The sequence below is a fragment of the Pavona decussata genome, unplaced genomic scaffold, assembly GCF_977016875.1.
Source record: "Pavona decussata unplaced genomic scaffold, jaPavDecu1.1 SCAFFOLD_58, whole genome shotgun sequence".
NCBI lineage: Eukaryota > Metazoa > Cnidaria > Anthozoa > Scleractinia > Agariciidae > Pavona > Pavona decussata.
In genome coordinates this window covers 1,400,606-1,420,483 of record NW_028145480.1, presented here as the reverse complement: position 1 = coordinate 1,420,483, position 19,878 = coordinate 1,400,606, and the positions used below count along the sequence as shown (strand labels likewise).

Here is a 19,878-nt window from a genome sequence, read left to right as displayed (position 1 = left end):
ATTACTATAGTAACAAGGACATGTGTTAGCATGCAGTAGTTTCACATAAGGTAACAGTACAGCATGATGAAAAAGTACTGTTACTGAGTTGAAGTAGAATAATGATTGTACTCCAATATAGATAATTGCTTAGTGAATAAAGGACATTACATACAAAGCAATAGAAGAGTGTGTGTCTCCTCACTTAAGTAGTAAATGACTACACAACAGTTACAGTAGCATACTTTAATATCGAGTATTTTCTGAGTAGAAGCTGGGTATTTTATATGATGGTATACTTCGTCTGTGTACAGGCAGGCCTCAGTTTTTGCACACTATACTATTTCCTCAGCCGTCCCTTTCGGATGGACGGGGGTTATTGTTTTTTAGGGTTACTATTTCGGGATTTACTATAAACAACCATCAAATTTTGTAGATATTTTTGTTGTCATGTCTGTTATGTTAGAGGCAAAATTTGAGTAGATGACTTGCACCTTTGAGTAAAAAGCACTTAAAGGGACAGTATCACGCTATTTTTAGTAACACATCGAAAATCGGAAAGACGCTATTCGGTTGATAGCAGCCAAGATATAATGACAAAATTCCATTAAAAGACTATTAGAATGCAAAGAAACTATCCAAGGATATTTTCGCCGGCAGATGACCAAGATAGAGAGGGATTCAAATTTGAAAACGTCTGGCGGACGTTTTCAAATTTCGCTGTTGTAACGCAACAAAAATCGCTTGTTGTACTATATTTTGGTTCAACCTTTCGTCTTAGAATCACTATTAATATTTCTTTAAATTAGCGATTGAGAAATTAATTAACACAGTGCTCAAAGTTTAAATTTAGTGAATTTTGGTCAAAAATGATGATATCTCCCATCGATCTCCCATGATACTGCCCCTTTAAGTTGGCACTGAGGTTCCTTTGGGTGTACTTAACCTATTTAGGGGTGGGTGTTAAGAATCCGATAGTCAAGGGGGAGGGGGGTACGGCATCTTACACACGGGTCGCATATGTACTATGAGCTGGTGTTATTAAAGCAGTAATTTAAGCACAATTTCATCAGCTGGTGGCTTTCACGTAATTTTGTACGATTAGCATTCGAATTCCTTGATTTTGATATGACAGGGGGGAGTCACCTCATATCATTAAATTTTTCGAGGGAGGGGAGGAGAGGGGAGAGAAGGAGGTAATTCTGCCAAGTGTTTTCTCATATACTTTTCAGTAAGGAAATTTGACGAATCGGGAGCTCTGACGATCGTATCACCCTCGAGTCCAAAAACGTTGACACCTAAAAAGCATAAACCGTAAACGATTAGACCCAATAGCTTTATGGGTATAAGTGTACTAAATTTATTTGCATAATATTATATTCTCGTGCGATGGTTGATAACCAAAATTAGTTGCACGTGGTGAATGATGGAAACTACCCAAGCTTTCCTCAAAGTGTCAAGTTGGCCAACAAGGGCCAATTATTAAACACTACCCACAAATCCGTTGGGTCTCATCGTTCATTGTTTATGGTTTTTAGGTGTCAACGTTTTTGCAATCGGATGTATTAAACACGCATCACGCATTAATTTCGTTCAGATGGAAGATGTAAAAGTTTAACACAAAGGAAAGGGTTTTGCAGAGTGAAGTTCAGTGTGATACCAATTACAAGGAGATTTATGGGAAATAGTAAGCTCGTCCTCAATTTCTTGTCCACCATCCAAGATGGCGTCTTTCATTTCCAAAACCTCGTCGCCAGGGTTCCGTTCGGTGTCAAAATGGCGATACGGAGAATCGGGTCTATTCTAGTCGATGTAACACAACACCTTTGTATATGCAGGGTTGTGTTTAAAGTTGGTATTTCTGTGGGTGCTGATATTTCTTTATGAGGCTCAGACGTTTTGGGACTACTGTCCCTTCATCGGTGAGACTGGCCGTTGAGCAGACCGCGCGTTGTGATATTCAAATGTCGCCCAAATACAGCTAGGCAAGACCGTCAAAATGGTCGATATCAAGCAGTTGTCTAAACAAGGATGTTGCTATCTCCTCTCTTGGAGCTGCAAAAAACTTCGCCGTTTTCCAAGACGATGAGCTTGACACGTGACAAGTGACACGTGACACGTAGTATCGCGGTGGTCATGGGAAGAGAGGGTTCTATACTGATAGCAATTTATACCGTTCTTTTAAAAATACTCCGGCCTAGTGTGAACAAAAATGGCCTAAAATCGCCGCAACCTTTCCACTAGAATCCAATCCTCGCTCCTCGTTTTTAGTTTTCGTTACGGTTCGATTCTCTGTTCACGCTACTTAAGAAAGTGTCTCGAAAACGTATCCGATATCTGACGATTCACTTTTAAGAACGAAGCAGCGCAGCATCGCTCCGGCACAAAAATCGATCCGAAATCGGCGTTTAGTGTGTGTGAATGTTTTAGCCCTGTCCGATATGTTTTTATCCGGTATAGTGTAGACAAATTATATCCTAATTTGCCGATCATGTTAACTGCAATGATCATTCACTTATTCATTCTTTCTTCCGCAGTTCAAATGTGCCATGAATTTTCACATATTCGCTTTCAACACGTAGACCCTATCTTGGACATGAATTCCGCAAGTGTTCTAATCTCAAGTCATGCAAGAGAAAACTCTCTTTCTTAGCTAGTTCATGTAAAGATGTTGTGTTACTTTGACCCGATTCTCCTGCACCGCCTCAACATCGGGGAAAGACACTGGCAACGAGACATTTCACAGTGAAAAACACCATCTTGGATGATCGACTAGAAACTGTGGGCGAGGGACGAGGTTACTATTTCCCATACATCCCCTTATAACCGTTATAAATTCTCAGCTTCGGATATTGCATTTCTAGCGTTCTGATTGGTTCACTAAATCTCGGTTATCAGCTCATATACCGTAGTTTGACCTTGTATGGAAAACGAATGCCCCAGGTGTCGCTAAGTTAATTTTTTTTCGGCGGGAAGCGAAAGTTTCCTCAGAAAAATGTAGAAAAGAAAAGAATAGAAAAAGAAAGAAATACCAAACAATGCCATTTCAATATAACAACAATAAAAGCCACAAAGCTCGGTATGACACTATTTAATGGTACGTATCTCTGAAGTTTCCTTTAAAATCAGAAAAACTACACGATTTTACGATTTAGATCACATAACAACAACAACAATAACAACCGGTTACTTTCAAAAATTTCAGGATGGCTTGCTAATCCTGGCGGTAAGAGGTTAAAACCGATCGAAGAAATTTCTCAAGAAGAGCTTGATGCCTGCCTTTATGTTTCTACGCATTTACGAGGACTCCAGTTACAAAAGTTCATCTATGAAAACCGTACGAGCGGCGTTTCCGTCGCTCGGCACCACTCAGCAAAACATTTGCACAAACGTGCACAGCTCTTACGCTTCTTGATAAGCTTGAAGTTGAAAAACGTGCACTGAATGCTGGTCTCAGTGAGGTTGTATCTCGTACACTTGGACTTGCCTTAAGTGTTTTAAAACGTCTGCGACGAATTCAGTTCAGCATAAAAAACGGCCTTGATCCCTTCCTTCGCTACACAACTATTACGCTTCTCGATGAGCTGGAACTTCAAAAGCACTTGAATGCTTGTCTCAGAAAGGTTGCAACTCGTACACTTGAACGTTTCTTGAGTCCGACTGTGTCCGATGTACTTCGCTTTCGATTTTTCATTCAACTCCTTTCGCAAAGAGCTGCGCGTGTCATGTGATCATAACGTTGTCGCTTTAGTCGAAAGTTACCTCAACATCCGCTCGTTTTAATTTGAAATAAATTTTTACTTAAAATAAAATTCAGTAAACTTCAAATACCCAAAAGCGGAGAATTTAATAAAACAATTATTCCATTTGCGCTTGTTGGATATGAAATTGGTTATAGCCAACTCGGCGCTTCGCGCCTCGTTGGCTAGTTACCATCACATATCCAACGCGCGCTCATGGAATAATTGTTAAATATTCACCCTGCAAAACGAATTGTTAATGTTTTGATCATTGATATTTTTCACCAAAAAGCAAAAACAACAACAACATAAACAAATAAACAAACAAAAACGAGACCTCACTTTCGTTCGTCTTAAATTTCTGCATCTTCTAATTCTTCGAAGAAGAAGGTGATGCGTGTCTAAGATCATCACAGTCCCCGATTCGTGAAATCTCCTAACTGAGAAGGTTTGGCTCAAATGGGTGTATGTGGCCCTTAAGACTGCTTGCAGTTCTCCTTTTTTCTTAGGGTTAGCCAAGCGTAAACACAAAAGCTGAGGTTTTGAACGAGAAAGGAGAACCTAATTTTGCGCGTCTTATATTTTTCGCCCCGTTATTTTTACAGTACCATAAAAGAAATTTCGAGAGAGAAACTGACTGTAAGTGGGCTAATGTCGCCTTTGTTTCGCTCAGACGGATTCAGTTTCGGGGCCTACTTTACGTTTGTGTTACTTTACCTGATTTATTTTTTTAGGCAGAAAAAAAAATTACCAAAGCACTCTTTCTGAAAATCTATTGAGCAGATCTCTTTGCATTCGGCCATCTCTGTTCAAGGCGTTCCTGTTTCCAATGATGCAGTAGACGCAGTTTTCTTTAACTTGCAATAGGCCATTTAACAATTGTGTGCTAAGTAACCTGGCCTTGGATTGGAAGCGAGGCAGAGGGTGGTCTTGTTTTGATAGAAACCTCACTGCTTTTCATATGTAAATGCCAACTATAGTTAGCATAAGAACAGCATGATCTACATATGCAAAGCAGTGAGGTTTGCATCAAAACAGTCACCCCCAGTCTCGCTTCCAATCCAAGACCAGGTCACTAAGCATATTATCAGTATTATTATATTTTCTCCTTCCCCTTTAACTTACGTTAAGAGATTGAGAGAATTTTTGTTATAGTTGTGTGTAATTTAAGGTGGCTCTATATCATTACTTCAGTTTTCGCTGGTAGTGATATACATTTTTCTTGATGTTTTGGTTCTTTTAGTCTTGTGAAAATATCCGGCTTCAAACAAAGTTTCGAGCACTTAAGTCCTTGCGCTTTGCTAAAATCACTGTTACAACGGTAAACCCCGTTTCCATGGCAACCAGCAGATGATACCTCTCTTGATTCCTTCACTCCAAGCTAGTTTCAAAACGGGTTTGTCCGAATTTCGCGCGGTAAAATGTCGCTATTTTTTGTGTTAAGAAGAGAGAAACTCACAAAATATCTCCTCGTAAAGTCAAAACAGATTCTGTACATACGTTTGGCCAATTTCGGCAATTTTCGTTTACGCTATTTATTGCAGTTGTCCATGTATAATTCTCCCTAAGAGTTTTTGAAATACAAATACCCGCTAAATCCTAACATTGAACCAATTTTCAGAAAAATTCACCGTGCAAAAGTAGTTAAAATAGCCTTACTTTTCGGCCTAAAACAGGCTTTGTTTCGCGTTTCAGCCGGAATGAAAATTCCTGTACCAGTAAGAAAACTGCGCGCGCTAGCGCCATTTTAGGACCCAGTCGCCACGCGCCAAATAACTGTATGGAGTCACCTTAAATAATCTTTTGACCCGATCATACATGTTAGAGAGCATTTTGAGTGCCAAACGGAATTGTTGAACTAATTCCTCACTGTTATTTGAAAACTGACAGAAACAAAACAATTCATGTGAAAGAGATGAGTTGTTGTGTTTTAACTGAAGTCTAGTGAATAAAATGGTACAGGTATGATGGATGTTTTTCACAGGAACTAGTCTTAAAAATGCCCATAGCTAGCTATTCTCCTCTAGCTTAGCGGTAGAGCATACGAACTAGAAATTAGAAGGGATAACTGGGAGTTTCGTTTTAATTCCGAGTATGCCTGTCTCACTGACTGAAAAATATACCTCTATCGCTCCCAGTATCAAAACAAATAATTTTGAAATCAAAACTACCACTCTTTTGATTCGTTTAAGCGTTACAAACCTGTTTGTTTTTACTTTAATTATAAAATTAACGTGTAGTTTTGTTTTGTCACTGTACTGTTATTTTTCCTTATACGTGCTGTGATATTTTGATTATTTTTAACAGATAAGTTAAAAAAGTATCTTATATAAGAACAAAACAAAACGGAAGAAACGAAGCTCATGAGCCCTTAAACCACTTTATTATCTATGTTGTATTTCGTTTTACAATGCAGTTAATTCCCCCAATGTTTGCGCCTTTTGTCCGTTGTACTCATCCCCATGTCAGTCAGCATATTTCTCGGTTACAGGTTTTGCTTGCACTCGTACCTAACCTGCAAAAATAAAAAATAGATATATTAAAAAAAAACCATAACATCAAGGTAAGCCTTTAGAGAACCGCTTTGCCCTTTTGTGCATGCGTGGGTTAATTCTCTCTCTAGTTGAAGCAAAATCTAAACCCCAAAGAAAAGGGAATCACATCGCGTGTATCAACCAAACAAAGCCTAACCTAAATACACCTACCAAAATAAATCAATCTCGTACCCAGAGTCCTCAGGCTTTTTGGTCAGCGGGTGGGCGCCAGGAGAGACTCTGGAGAATTCGAAACAATTTAAATTTTTTGATTGGCTGTCCCGTAACAGTTTGCATTGTTTTACCGCAGAAATTGTGAGGTAATAAAATTCCAGTTCCCCAGAGTCTCTCCTGGCAATCAACCGCTTGCCAAAGAGCCTGATGACTCTGGGTAAGAGATTGAAAATAAATAAATCTCGTTCGGTCTATGAAGGAATTCTTAAGTGTCACAATTACGTTATTATTACATTTCCATGCTGTGCTTCAATGATTCGTAGTACAGTCGAACCTCCCGTAAGCGACCACCCATAATGTCAAGGATATGTGGTCGCTTACGGGAGGTGGTCGCTTACCAGAGTTCAGACCACAGGGCGTCTAAATTTCGGGTAATTTACATATGGTAATTGCGGAGAGCTAACCCTTTTGCCAGTGCTTATCGAAACCAAAAGTAATAACTTTTCTTCAGACTGTCTGATTTAGGAGCAAACGGTAAACGGCGTTTTTGCAATGTTATATTTCAAGCGTAAAACATCTACAACTTTTGCGCTTGTTTGATTGTTACATAATCCAGTTGACGTTCTTTATCGCCACAATTTTTCGTTGTTGAGTAATACAAGGTTGAGAGAGTCATCACTGGTCATGCATGTACATGCATACTATTTAAAAGATAAGAGAGTTTCTTTCCTACAAGGGATTCAACCTGATTAAAGTTTATTTCAGTGTACACCATAGTGCATGTGTATGTTATCAATTGTTTCGAGAGACACTTCCGGTAGCACCAGCTGTGAGATTTTAATACGGCGTCTGCTGTAGTGATGTGGGCCAATATGTTACAGCGATACAGTTTGCAATTTTCGCCGGTGAGAGCAACAGCAGATTGTGTGTCATGTGGTCGCCTACGGGAGGTTAGAAACAACTGAAAATTTTAAACAATCATCTCTAAAAGTGGTCGCTTACGAGAGGTGGTCGCCTACGGGAGGTGGTCGCCTACGAGAGGTTCCATCTATAGTGGTTTGACTTGAAAACTTTTGGTATTTTGGAAAAGTGGTCGCTAATGAGAGGTGGTCGCTTACGAGAGGTGGTCGCAAAGGGAGGTTCGACTGTATTTCGAAAATGACAGGCGATGGAATATCGTTTCTTAGGTGTTAATCTGCAGTAATTATATAGTTCAACATCCTAACTTACTTCTAGATACTTCGAGGTAAGCAGGCAAGGATCGCCGCCGAATTTTCCATTGGTGGCAATAAGCTCACAAAACTGTTTTCCCTGGCAGTCATGCCTAACAACGGGCATCGACGTGCTGATACCACACTGAGAGGACAGGACAATTCCCCCACAGATGTGTGCTCCCTTCAGGCGGCCATAGTTTGCGAACACGATGTTGATCTTGCGGTTGTTGGGACATTCAATACGGTGTCGCCCATTTTCACAAACCCGCACCAGTTCCACGTCGCTTGGTCTGCTGGCAACGCACCTATAGGAAACCTGTTGGCCAGGAAGGATACTCATTTCACTGACTTTGTTTTATATATTGTAGTTTTGTACTATTAACAACGAAAAGCCGCTTTGGGGAGTGTTAATAAAATTTGTATAGAATTATCAGCAACATTCCTTCCAAAGCGTGATGACTCAAGGCTATATTTTAAAAATGCACAATCTAATCTCATTCTCTTTTATTGTTGACAAACTTGTTCCATGATCTGCGTTTAGGCTGCAGCGCATTCGATTGTATTTGTTGGTGGAAAAAGTGAAAAACTCATCTTTAGATCTTCAGAGAAAACTGACTAATAATTGAAGAAATTTCAATCTCCATAAATTTGAATTATTGACGCTTATGCTCGGTCACCATGAAAATTTGTAATAAATCACACAGATTGATTATTTATTTTCTCTTCTAAACAATGATCAAGAATACACATTTCCTTTTTCCAGATACAAACCTGTCCGATAGAAATTTGTGAAGGTAATATGTTGTCGAAAGAATTTTGTAGCTTATCAAATCACATCCAGGCAGTACTGATAACAAGTGACTCTGCTAGTCATATCAATTAGACTCCATGCACTTGATATAAATATTATTCTAACGTTTTAACTGCATATATAAAACCACAAAATGAGTTATGCGGCATGAACCAACAAAGTTGACTTATACGGTGTCTGTAGACAAATTTATGCTACAAAGATGGAATTCTAGTAAGTCGGGTTTTTTTTTACTACCTATCAAAAGAGAAGCCAAATAACACACATGCACACAACTGCCTCACATACCGTCAAATATTTCTTGATGAACAAGCAAGGATCTCCATACTCTGAAATAGATGCATGAAGCACGCAGGACTGCAGGCCTCCACACTCTCTCCTGGTGATTTCCAAGGCAGCGGCGGTGTGGCAATTAGTGTTCCAGTCGAGATCAAAGAGTCCCTTGCAAACACCATGGGCCGACCTTCCAAAATCTGCAGCCGTGATCTCAAGTTTCTGGTCTCCCTGACATTCGATTTTGAGCGCAGAACCCTGGCAAACTGTCACATGCCTTACTGTAGGAACACCAACATATAATGCGTTAGTCATAGGTCCAAACAACGACTTTTCAAAGCCTCGTGGCTCATGTGGAACACGTGAGCATCGATGATATGCGAAAGCAAATTGACGGCAGTTTTCAATGGTCTTTTTAAAGCTTATCCTGCAAAATCAAGCGGGGATTTTCCGCAATATTGGCCTGGATAATTGTTTTATTATTCAACACATTCTTTGGTGAAAAAGCACAGTTTTATTACAGAAATGCTGATGACCTTATTTTGCTATTTTTCTCCCCAACACACAAAATTGCGTGTATCGAAGGATACACGAACGACGAATATTCAGTGCACCATGACCATATTTGGGCAGTGTTAGATTTTAGTTGAATAATAATTAACAAATAGATCCCAAGTTGCCGTGCGTCTGTTCAGTAATAGATCACAGATGACGTCAAAATGTGGTAAGAACAAAAAAGTGGCACACGAGCCGCAGGCGAGTGTGTCACTGATGTTCTTACCACATTTTGACGTCTTCTATGATCTATTACTGAACAGACGCACGGCAACTTGGAATCTATTTGTTTTATACAATGAACAGAAAGGAAACACGACAAACTTGCCTCGTAGTGCTTGACTGTTCGATTTGTGCCAGTTCAGGCATTTTCAAAGTCACCAACGCTACTTTCCGTGTCGGCTTCTTCTCTTCTTCATTATCGTACTCGTAAACAGCTTCCTCTTATTTTTTTCCGAGGCCTTCACTTGCTCAAAGCAGAATAATCTAGTAAATATTTCTAAAACTGTGAGCCTTTTCGTAGCGCTAACAGCTGTTTTGAAGATTTGTTCCAATTTAGGCATTTTCAAATTGACAAGAACACTTTCGCCTTGGTTTCTTCTTTTTCTTGTTTGTTAACAACTTCTGCTAAACTTTTCTCGAGGCCTTCACTTGCTCAATTCGAATTAATCTCGCAAACATTTTCAAAACTGCGCGCCATGTTGTACAAAACAAAGAAAACAATTTTTCCCGTGACGTCATCCGTGTGTCTGTACTTTAATAGATCATGGGCAACGACCAATCACAGCACGCGTAGTATTCAGCGCATTGTATAAACTCTTATAGACAATAATATGGCGTCAGAAAATATTGAAAACTCAAGTGGAACCACGAGCCACAGGCGAGTGATTTGACTGCCAAGTTTTGAACATTTTATGGCAAAATTACACGAAAATAAGTTGGACCGTAAATAGAATAGAAAAGACAAATATCCAAAACCCTATCACAAGATGCATTTGGAATTTACAGGTTATGTATCATATCAACTTAAAGTCTAGTCCGAAGAATAACCTTTTCCAAGCACGTTCAATCAATCAAATTTACAATTAAACGTGCAATGTTTCTCTTAAAGGGGCATTGTCACGGAGATTTTGCTGTATTTTGGTAAAAACTGCTCAATGATTTGACTAAGAACCTCTTTTCTAACATAGAATTATTTTTACAGCACCGAGTGGAAATATTTCTCCGAGGAACAATAAACTATAAATGAGTTGAATGTTGGAAAATGTTTCTGAAATACTCGTAAGAAACTTGAAAAAACGGCCAATTTTTTTCATGTTGCAATCCATTTTCATCCTAGCCATCTAGTTTCTGTGCACCTGTAGGGTTATTGCTAGCAAAACTGATCGTGCCATTATTTTAACGTCTACTTCCATAGCAATGTTTTATAGATTATTGAAAATGACAGTAGAAATAGGTGACACTACCCCTTTAAGCTCACGGCTTTTGATTCTTCAGATAAACTACAAAATTGTTTTCATTAGCTCGGAACCTCTTGAGTAGTGAATTTATGTGCATGTGTTGTTGTCAAGAGCCAAAAAGTTACGGGTTCCTATGCTGCTCGTTTTATATCTTTTCTCAAGTGGACATTTCAAGAAAAAATGTCAAGTTTTTTTTGGACAGGCCCCAGTTGTTCAAAGAGCGTATAACTTTATTCAGCGGATAAAAGTCCCTATCCAGAGAAATAAAAAATGTATTGGTTGGAGTATATGTTATCCACTGGACAATGATTCATCCACTGAATAGAGTTATCAGTCTTTTGAACATGAACTGGGGCCTGATCATCACCAGATCAAGGTAACTCCTGTCAGCGTTAAAAAAATCTTACAGTCGTCAGAGTAGATTCCGCTCACGGCAATTGTGAGGATGAACACTGCACAAGCTTTCCACATTCTTGAAAAACTCTCTGAGAAGAAAGAAGATGGAGAACGATAAATCAGAACAGACAAGACACTTTGAAACTTCGTTTCCTGCATGTTGTTCCCGTTTAGTTTTTTTTTTTTACAGACGCGCAAGTATTATTTTGTCCTCTTCTACCACTGACAATTAAAGATACTGAAAAGTGCTGTTGAAGCGGTCTTCTTCTTCCTCTCCTTCTTCCCACGGTAAATGCCTACCTTTCTCTAGGCAAGGATTCTCCTAGTTGAGCTTTTAGGGATTGTCAATTAATGTGGGCTTATTCAACTTAAAGACCTTTTCATAAATTGCGGCAGATAAATTTTATTTTTATTTTTTTATGAAAATAAAACTTACTAGTCTATTCAGAGCACATGCAAAATTATTCAAAAGAATTTTTACTCCAAAAGGAGGTTAGCAGGGCTAATTAACATACATCGAAAAGAATAGTAATTCGGCCGCCATTTATGGAAAAGGTCTTTCTAAATACGCAATTTCATTGCCAGAACGTGCTGTATAAACCATTTGTTTCGCTTACAGTTTGCGCGCGGGGTCTTCCTTGGTTGAAGCGCAAGTAATTTTGGCTTATAAAACAATGACTTCAGAATTTCTTTTTAAAAGCGGAAACTCAAGGTTTGTTTCCTAACTTTTCAGTTTGAGGAGCAACGCTCTGACTATTCGAAACAATTTCACCGAGCATCATGCATTATGTATTATGCTATGCCACGCAACATGTTTATGAATTGTTTTTGCTTCTGTGTATATGGAATCCTAAAGTGCGAGCATTCCAAATGAGCAGTGCGCGTGATGTGGACTTTTTGAAAAAGGTAAGGTTGGGAACAAGTTTGAAGACGAAATTTAAAATAAAAATTAAATTCTGAGCACCCAACAAAAACATTAAAGAAAAACGCTTCAAGTATCGTTTTTCGTTGTTTGTTTGTTTGTTTGTTTATTTCGGCCTTTTAAAGGGATATTTGTATACGCCAACGAAGTTTGATCTCAGTGTTCGGACCTTAAGCTAAATCATTTTTAAGTCGCAGAGAATTCTAGAAAGTAGGCCTTTTTATCTCCAAATTTATGATCAAGTTGTTGTTAGTTTTCCGAATATCTCAGCTGGCCTTATTTTGCTCTTTAACTCAATTTTCCGTCCCTTAATTAATTTAAAAACAAAATGCGTTTCCCATGTTACTGAAGATTAAAATGACAAGTAGCAAGGAAAATCTAGTATCTTATTGCAAAAAGGTTTATACTACGAAGTACTGCAAATACACTTAAAGAGGAATAAAAAGAGGTCGTAATTCAGCCAAAATTCGGCTCGGGGACAACACTCCTCGTTCGAGCTCGTCGTACAAAAACGACTTCAAAACGGATGATAAAAAACTTACCAATTTTCTCCACTCTCCAAACGTCTCTCGCGTTACTCAGCAGAAGGTTAATTGAGCAGTGTCGATCCTATATTTTCATCTCTCTTTTATGCGCACTACCTTTATCGCTTTAGCCAATGGTGTGTCTTGATCCCATCTCCTCGTGGTTATACGGTTTCGTGCGTCTCTTTTGTGTGTGTGGGTGAAAAGGGCGTGAAGATGGCCAAGGAGGCGGTCTATTGTAATTCAAAGACAAACAACATTCTTGATTTCACTTGACAACCAGAATGTTTCTAACAAAGAGCTTTTAAGGAGGCCATAAAAGACAATAAGTGCAGCGGGGGCGAGAAAAGTGAAGAAAAACAATACTGTTTACGGTGCTGTTAAAAAATAAAATGCCGATCTCATGATGGTTGAAACTAACTTGCGGTCAAATTTGATGGGAGAGTTTGTTCAGATTTTGGTCAAAGCGGCCATAAAAAGTTGCGGCAAATGGTTTCTCCCGGTCCAGGTAATTGATACAATAGAAGACTCCATTTCGCGACAGCATAGTTAATTGAGGGACTGGTAATGAAACCTTGTTGCAATTTATGTTGGAAGGGCTGCGACCATGCACAATCCTTTGTTTTAATGTTTACACTACAGTTAGGAACGCTTCGATCAGTCGGTTACTCTGACACGTTTCAAATCTATTGTAGTTTGTGCACAATCAAGGCCAAAAACATATAACAAAGAAAGTAGTCATGCTTTATAACCATTTAACTATAGCGACACAAACTCATTAGCGATGTTGTCGGGGGGGGGGGGGGGGGTCAAGGGGGAATGGAGAGTGTTAGTGGCATTTAAACTCTGCATCTCAGGGGTCCTCGTGCTTGTGTGGAACGCATTGTCGATTTGCACAGTAGCTTCAAATAAGCCTCAGTTTTGTCTCCTCGTTTTTTTTCAGAGGGAATAGAAACCAGTAAGAGTGTGTAGTATAATAGCTTTCGTGTATGGCCGCCAGTACAGGGCCAGCGCATCTCCGATTTTCTTGAGGGACGGTTATCTGACTGTAGAGAGGTCAGATCAATCATGGATCCAGTACGTTGCAATACATTGCTCGCCGGACTATTTTGAGTGTGTGAAAACGATCCTAAGTGAACTATTCAAATAAAATCCACTGAAGAGTACTTTCTTGTTAAGCTGTTTATCAATCTGTAGAGGGTAGTTCTAACGTTTGAGACAGTGGATCAAATTTTAAAGTGTTATTGTTCTAGATGAAAGCTATTTTGCAACAGGCTTTCGTGACTAAGGTGTCGTTTTGTACAACGTCGTCCCAATTGGATGAAAAAAATTCTAATTTCACACCTACGCAGTTAGCGAACGGTGCATGAGGTTCAAGGTTAAGCCAGAGTCGTAGAACAATCACATTTGGTTTGTTGTTTTTTTTGTTGTTTTTTTATTCTGTACAAATTTTAGACGAATACTTTAAATGTCGTTTCTTGGTTTTCAAGATATCTTTTGGGCCTTTACAAGAGATATTTGTGTACGCTAACACACTTTGATCTGTTCGGATTTTTAACTGAATTTTAAAGTGGCCCAGCAAATTTAAGAGAATAGATTCCTATCCCTCGAATTCATAAGTCGTCTTTGGCCTAAAGTCAAAGATCCTAGCCGGCCTTACTCCGCTCTCTCAACTACCTTTTTCGTCCCTTTTCCCTTGTTGCTAAAGTTTCAGGTGACAAAACACCAAATACTGAAAGCGCCAGTAGCTTTTCTTCGCACGACAAGGCCCAATCCCTTCTGATGCGATTAGGCGATCCGAACAGGTTTTCACCGACTGAATAAATCGCTGAGAGCCACTTGATCGATTTTTGCAACAGAAACAAACTGATAAATAAGTTATTCTGACATGTCCGTCGAAGTTCAGATTGATCTCTCCGTTTAAAAGAAAAAGATGTTGTAGATACGACCAAAACAATTACAAAACTATAACAATTGACTTCTAATAGCATGAATTCTCTTTTGTTAGCATAGGTGGTTCTATTAGAAACCCTTTTAGTTCATGGTAACAATCTACTTACATCAAAACGGATACTACCCTCCCACTCAGTCCCAGCTAGAAGAGGCAACACCGACCGTGCTGAAAGCAAAACGTACCAGTTCGTTGTATTAAATTGTCACTCCATTGCGGTGTACCCTGGATGAAACTCACCTAATTATAAGAAGATTTTCAGTTTAGCACTAGCTCTCTGGGCTTTCTATCTATTCTCTATAGTCTTAGATCACCCTAGGGCAAGACGAAGGGTGGCCATTGTTTGTCGTTGAGTAGGCGGAGATCGAAACAAAATCACTTTTGCGAAGACGCCGAAATGGCCAGCAAAATAAGGCGAACAATAGGATCCGCGTATTGTGTTTAATTCTTCAGAGAATTCTTCAGTGCAATGACGGATATGTTTCCAGCAGACTTTGGCAAACTCCGAAATAACCCGAATAGCAAAAACACGATTTCCCTCCATCGGATGCTTACAGAAATATCTTGGCTTTTATGTTGCACAAGTATGATTCGTGATAAAAAATCTACGTTCGAATTCACTACCAAAAATAGTTTAAAAATTATCTAAAGTTCAAGTCAATTCGTTGATGTTCAAGACAGAAGTACCAAATTTAAGAGAAAGACGACATTATATAGTTTCGGTTGACTCTCAACGGAATGATCCTCTTTCACGACGAAATTAATGAGATACTAGAAGGAAACAAAACTTTTAATGGGTATGGCGCTACTGAGCTGTGAAACAAGCGATAATGCGTACTAACAATTAACATTTATTGTTATAAAGCGGTCAGTAATGGAGCCGGACACTCTCATCGTGGCATCAAGGTCGCTCCAGTCACAATGTCAGCGGCACCCAACGACAGTTTTCTCTTAGATCCTTTGTAACGCTATTTTAGGCTATCTGGAGTGCCTTTAAAGCTCTATACATTAGGTTCATTTTACGCAGCGCTATAATATTTTTATCTGTTTGGTCATTATAGGGGAACTTGAGTCTTTTCGAAATTACTAGGGCATTTTTGTCCATTTCCCGAAAACCTTAGATCTTATCAAGTCTTATTTCCTTTCCGAAAATCTTAGCTGACCTTTTTTCGGTAAATAACAACTAAGAAAATTGTAGGGGATTAACGGCCTTCCGAACAGATAATTTACCGAAACGATCCGTTGGGTGCCCCTGATAATGTGCATAAAACACAAAACACTAGCTGCTTAATTTGGTTCAATTAGTGCGTGTCAGTTGAAGAGAGGTGAAGGTCAGTCCTTCAGGGTGTTATTTAACGGTATTTAATTGTGCTAGAGAACAGAGTCATTTCTTACTAGAGTAAAATCAAAGTTTGTGAAATTGTTAAGGTACTTGTAGATAACAATTATAGGGACCTTAAGCAGCGACGACGAAGGCAACGAGAACGTCGAAAACAATAGCTTTACTTAGTAAAACTGACTTACTCTTCACCCACGTTCGTTATGCACTTTGGTACATTTATTGGTCGTCCTCTGCAAAACAACGACGTGAAATGACCACATTCAAGGTTTTATGGGGAACGTGAACGCGTGATGATTATTTAAATTTTCCTTTCTCTTTCTGAACTTTTTAAAAAGCCGCTCCTTAACGACGTTAGCTCCTGGATAACTCGTCCACGTTACACAAACTAAATGAGTAGAAATCTTCACGAATTTATTTAGAAAACGCGAATGTCATTTTTAAGTTCCGTTTTCGTTGGCGTCGTCGTCGTCGTCTCTGTTTATAAGGTCCCATGATGCCGACGACGCACCGGACTTTATTGAGTAAAATAACTGAACGCAACATCATCGCGCGTAAAATCACTAAACTAAGCCCCCTGTTTTCAAGCAAATACGAGTTTTTTTAAAGCAGAAAGTTTTGTTTCTCTGGTTGAAATTTGTCAGGCAGAAATTTCAGTAAGAGGGTTAACATTCGAAAGATGAGGGCCTGATGTTGGGCGAGGTGGGAGAGCTTAAATGATCAAATCTTATTCTCGACTGAAATTTTGCGTTGAAATATTATCGCTTAAAAATAGGTTGTTTAGGGGGTTTGAGCAAACTCAGGTTTAATGAAATGAAGTTAGCTTTGATTCGATCGAACGAAACCGTTGCTACCGGAGAGTGTTTTCCGGGAGCGACTACCGCGGACGGCGAAGCCGTGGTGGCGGCAATGTTGATGTTTCTTTTACTAACGAAAGATAGCAATTTGCAATTTAAAAGCGAGAAGTGCTTTGTGCGTTGGAACTTAAGCAACGACGACCACGATGCCGCGACGACAACAGCGCAAAAAAAAAAAACAAAAAAAAACAATCGCCTTGTACGTGCGTTTTAAATTTTGGTACATTTCTTTTCTGTCCTCTGCAAAACGACAACGTGAAATAACCAAATTTGAGCTACGTTTTGTGAAGAACGTGAGCACACGACCGTGAATTTTTCATTCTCTTTCTTCACTCGAACGCCACGACTACCAATTTCGTTCCTGGGTATAAGTGCGCTGTTTTTGTACAAGTTGGATGAGGTGAAACAATCGCGAAGTAGCACGAAGTTATATTTTCAAGGGACGTTTTCGTTGGCATTGCCAACGTCGCTACTTTAGTTTCCTGTTTCAAAGCCGAATATAAACTGATTTATAGCGCTTAAATGAAGTCAAGAGAGTTGCAGTTTTGATTCATAAATGACCATTTGTTTTTTTTTTTCAGTTTTCCTCATCTTTCAAGTATATTATGTTACCTTCATCGGCAACGCTCGCGAATTCAGTATCCTCTTCTTCGTGATCTGGCTGAAAACAATGACCGCATGAAGAACTTGCCCTGAAAATAACATTGATGAATCAACTTGAATTAAATAAATTAATGAATTAACATTTTCGTTTAATTTGGTATTCAAAGTGCCATCCAAAATATTCCATCTGGCGGAAAGATAATTATTCAACATTAGTATTCAAAGCAGAAATTATCTACCTTAACTTATACCTATAATTGGGGGAAGATTTGTTTAACAACAAACAAAATAACCTACTAGCCTTCAAGTAAACTCAGTCAAATTCTCGCTTTCACTTGGAAAGAGGGAAGCCTTGAACTCTGAAACGGCCGGAGGCAAAGTGATCTATACATTTGCGGAAAGTATGGAACGCCACGACTGCCTAGTTGCATTTTTGGTATTATACCGTTTTTATATTCAGTGCTTTTTTTCATTATACTTAATACTTCTGTGAGCTTGTGTTCGATGCCAACTGCGTTCCACGTTAGGAGAACGCACACTATTTGTGTCGCTTCTTCTGGATACTGTGCGATTTCAGGGTTTGGGTGCCATCTTGGACTGGCTGACGACTCGCCTCGATTTCATGCATGGGCTTTAAATCCCGCTTGTTAAGTGAAGTCCCGCAGGTTGACTCGCTTTGGTCTGGATGCCATAAATGCATAAGATCGAACGCACTTTACTAATCCATGATTATTAGTTTAATAAAACTTGGTGGTTCGTCTTTGTATTGGGTGCTTTTATTATTATATTCGTGCATTATTCCACGAGCGCGCACTGGATAAGAGGCGCGTTATAAGCGCCGAGATGGCTATAATCATCTTGTATCAACAAGCGCGAGTGGAATATATGTGTTTTAATCATCCAAGAAATATTGCTAGATTTTGCTGATTTCGCTTTGCAAGACGACCAGAAAACAATTTAATGCTCGCTGTTTCTCGGGAATGGCATAATGGCTGATACAGCATGGCCGCTAAGCCAACCAAAACTCTGGAATTGCATAATCCAACTTTTTCTTTTAATAATTTATTATAAGTGCTAACATCAATCGCTGCTTTCTTTATTGTATTAAGTGCTTTTATAATTTACTCTATCATATTCTGTTCATTATATTCGGTTCTCCGCTTCATCAGATGCTAACGCCATTATATTTGGTGGCTACTTTGTTCGGTGCTTCCTTTATTTTGATCGTCACCAGGCTCCTATAAGAGGCTTTAGAATTCCGGGTTGGTCTGAGGAAGGCTAATAAACCCAAAATACCATTCTCGTCACCTTCTCTGCTTATTTTTACATAATTTTCATTCCCAAACTGGAGCGTGATGGGATTCATAGAGGTCTGAAATCGCAGACCCCTGTTGATGTTCACCTTTTGAACAGGCGAACAACAGCAAGGTAGCTATGCAGAAATAAAAAACTTTTCACGTCTCAGTTGCGTAGAGGTGACAAATCTTCACATAATTAGATTCCTGTCCGTCAACAAGATTTCGGTCCGACAAAGAAATAAGCATAAAATTTGTGACATTTCGTGAAACCGCAATTCATTTCTTTCGCGAAAAAAAAAAAATTGCAAAGAGTAAAAAGTTTGGTACTGAACTAAAAAACGTAGTCTGGAAAGCGTATTTATCATCCACTGCACTCAAATCTATAAAGCGATATGGTACTCCCGATAGCTTTTTTCGCTGTCAAAACAGGAAAACAGTTACGTTTGTCATTCACAGGAAAATGTTCCGTGCTTCTTCTCTCAAAAGTTCCTTTCTTTTTGCCTTCGCTTTTGCCTTTTTGTCTTTTTTTTTTCCTTCATGACAAAGTGAATTTGAGGGATTTGTTCCCGGCACGTGCCACAGTGAAAGAACAAGCCAAAATCACATTTTGATAGTCGGAGAATTACCATTTTGATTTTTGCTGGTCCTTTACTGAATTAACAAATTCTCCTAACACTATTTCTAGAGCAGTTTTCGGTTTGCCATGTTTCAACAATGATGAAACCTGTCAGTGTTTGTATAATTATCCTGAAGTTATAAATTGTAGTTAAGGAGAATCAGTATCTTTATCTGGATCATAGCCTTTAAACGATACTCATAACCTGTAGTGTCTTTGTTTCGGCTTTGATTGGAGATTTCCGATTTGGCATACGTGCTTAAAGTGACATCTTGGTGCGGTTTCAAGAACTTGAACTACAATCGCGTAACAAAGGGTGAAATCTACGTTACACGTTTTCCTCTATGCGAAAGGCAGATTAAAACCAGGAAGGCCTTGGAAAAACATTACACCCCGGCAAAAGCACACTGGTAATGATGTACCACAGAATCGAGCCACGTCTGCCTATAGAATGAATTCTCCAGCGTTGTACTAGTGATAGTGTTCAACTTTCCGCATTACTCCAATTTTCAGATTTCACTGCGCTTTACAAGAATGCATAATTTCCTACCATAATGTTTTGTGGACCAGAAAAAGCGACCAGGAGTCTAACAGGCTTGACATTCACGATGGATGCTTTAGCTACATGTGCA

General features: G+C 39.1%; 2 protein-coding genes across 2 annotated transcripts in view; both read right to left on the bottom strand.

Moving 5' to 3' along the window:
* LOC146479533 (lectin-like) overlaps nt 1-19,878 on the bottom strand; it is a 311,213-nt gene that overhangs the window by 55,224 nt on the left and 236,111 nt on the right. The window lies entirely within an intron of this gene.
* LOC146479553 (L-rhamnose-binding lectin CSL3-like) lies at nt 6,095-12,649 on the bottom strand. Its single transcript, XM_085110224.1, has 5 exons — nt 12,601-12,649; nt 11,148-11,225; nt 8,741-9,006; nt 7,658-7,957; nt 6,095-6,234 (listed from the first exon to the last, which is right to left on the bottom strand). Exons 2-5 carry the CDS (start codon nt 11,209-11,211, stop codon nt 6,205-6,207), a joined length of 660 nt encoding a protein of 219 aa, XP_084966350.1. The 5' UTR covers nt 11,212-11,225; nt 12,601-12,649; the 3' UTR covers nt 6,095-6,204.

Coding starts and splice junctions, on each gene's coding strand:
- LOC146479553 (XM_085110224.1), bottom strand. CDS start 11,211: ATGTGGAAAGCTTGTGCAGTGTTCATCCTCACAATTGCCGTGAGCGGA. Junction 7,958..8,740: donor TCATCAAGAAATATTTGACG/GTATGTGAGGCA, acceptor CCTGGCCAACAG/GTTTCCTATAGGTGCGTTGC. Junction 6,235..7,657: donor TTACCTCGAAGTATCTAGAA/GTAAGTTAGGAT, acceptor TTATTTTTGCAG/GTTAGGTACGAGTGCAAGCA.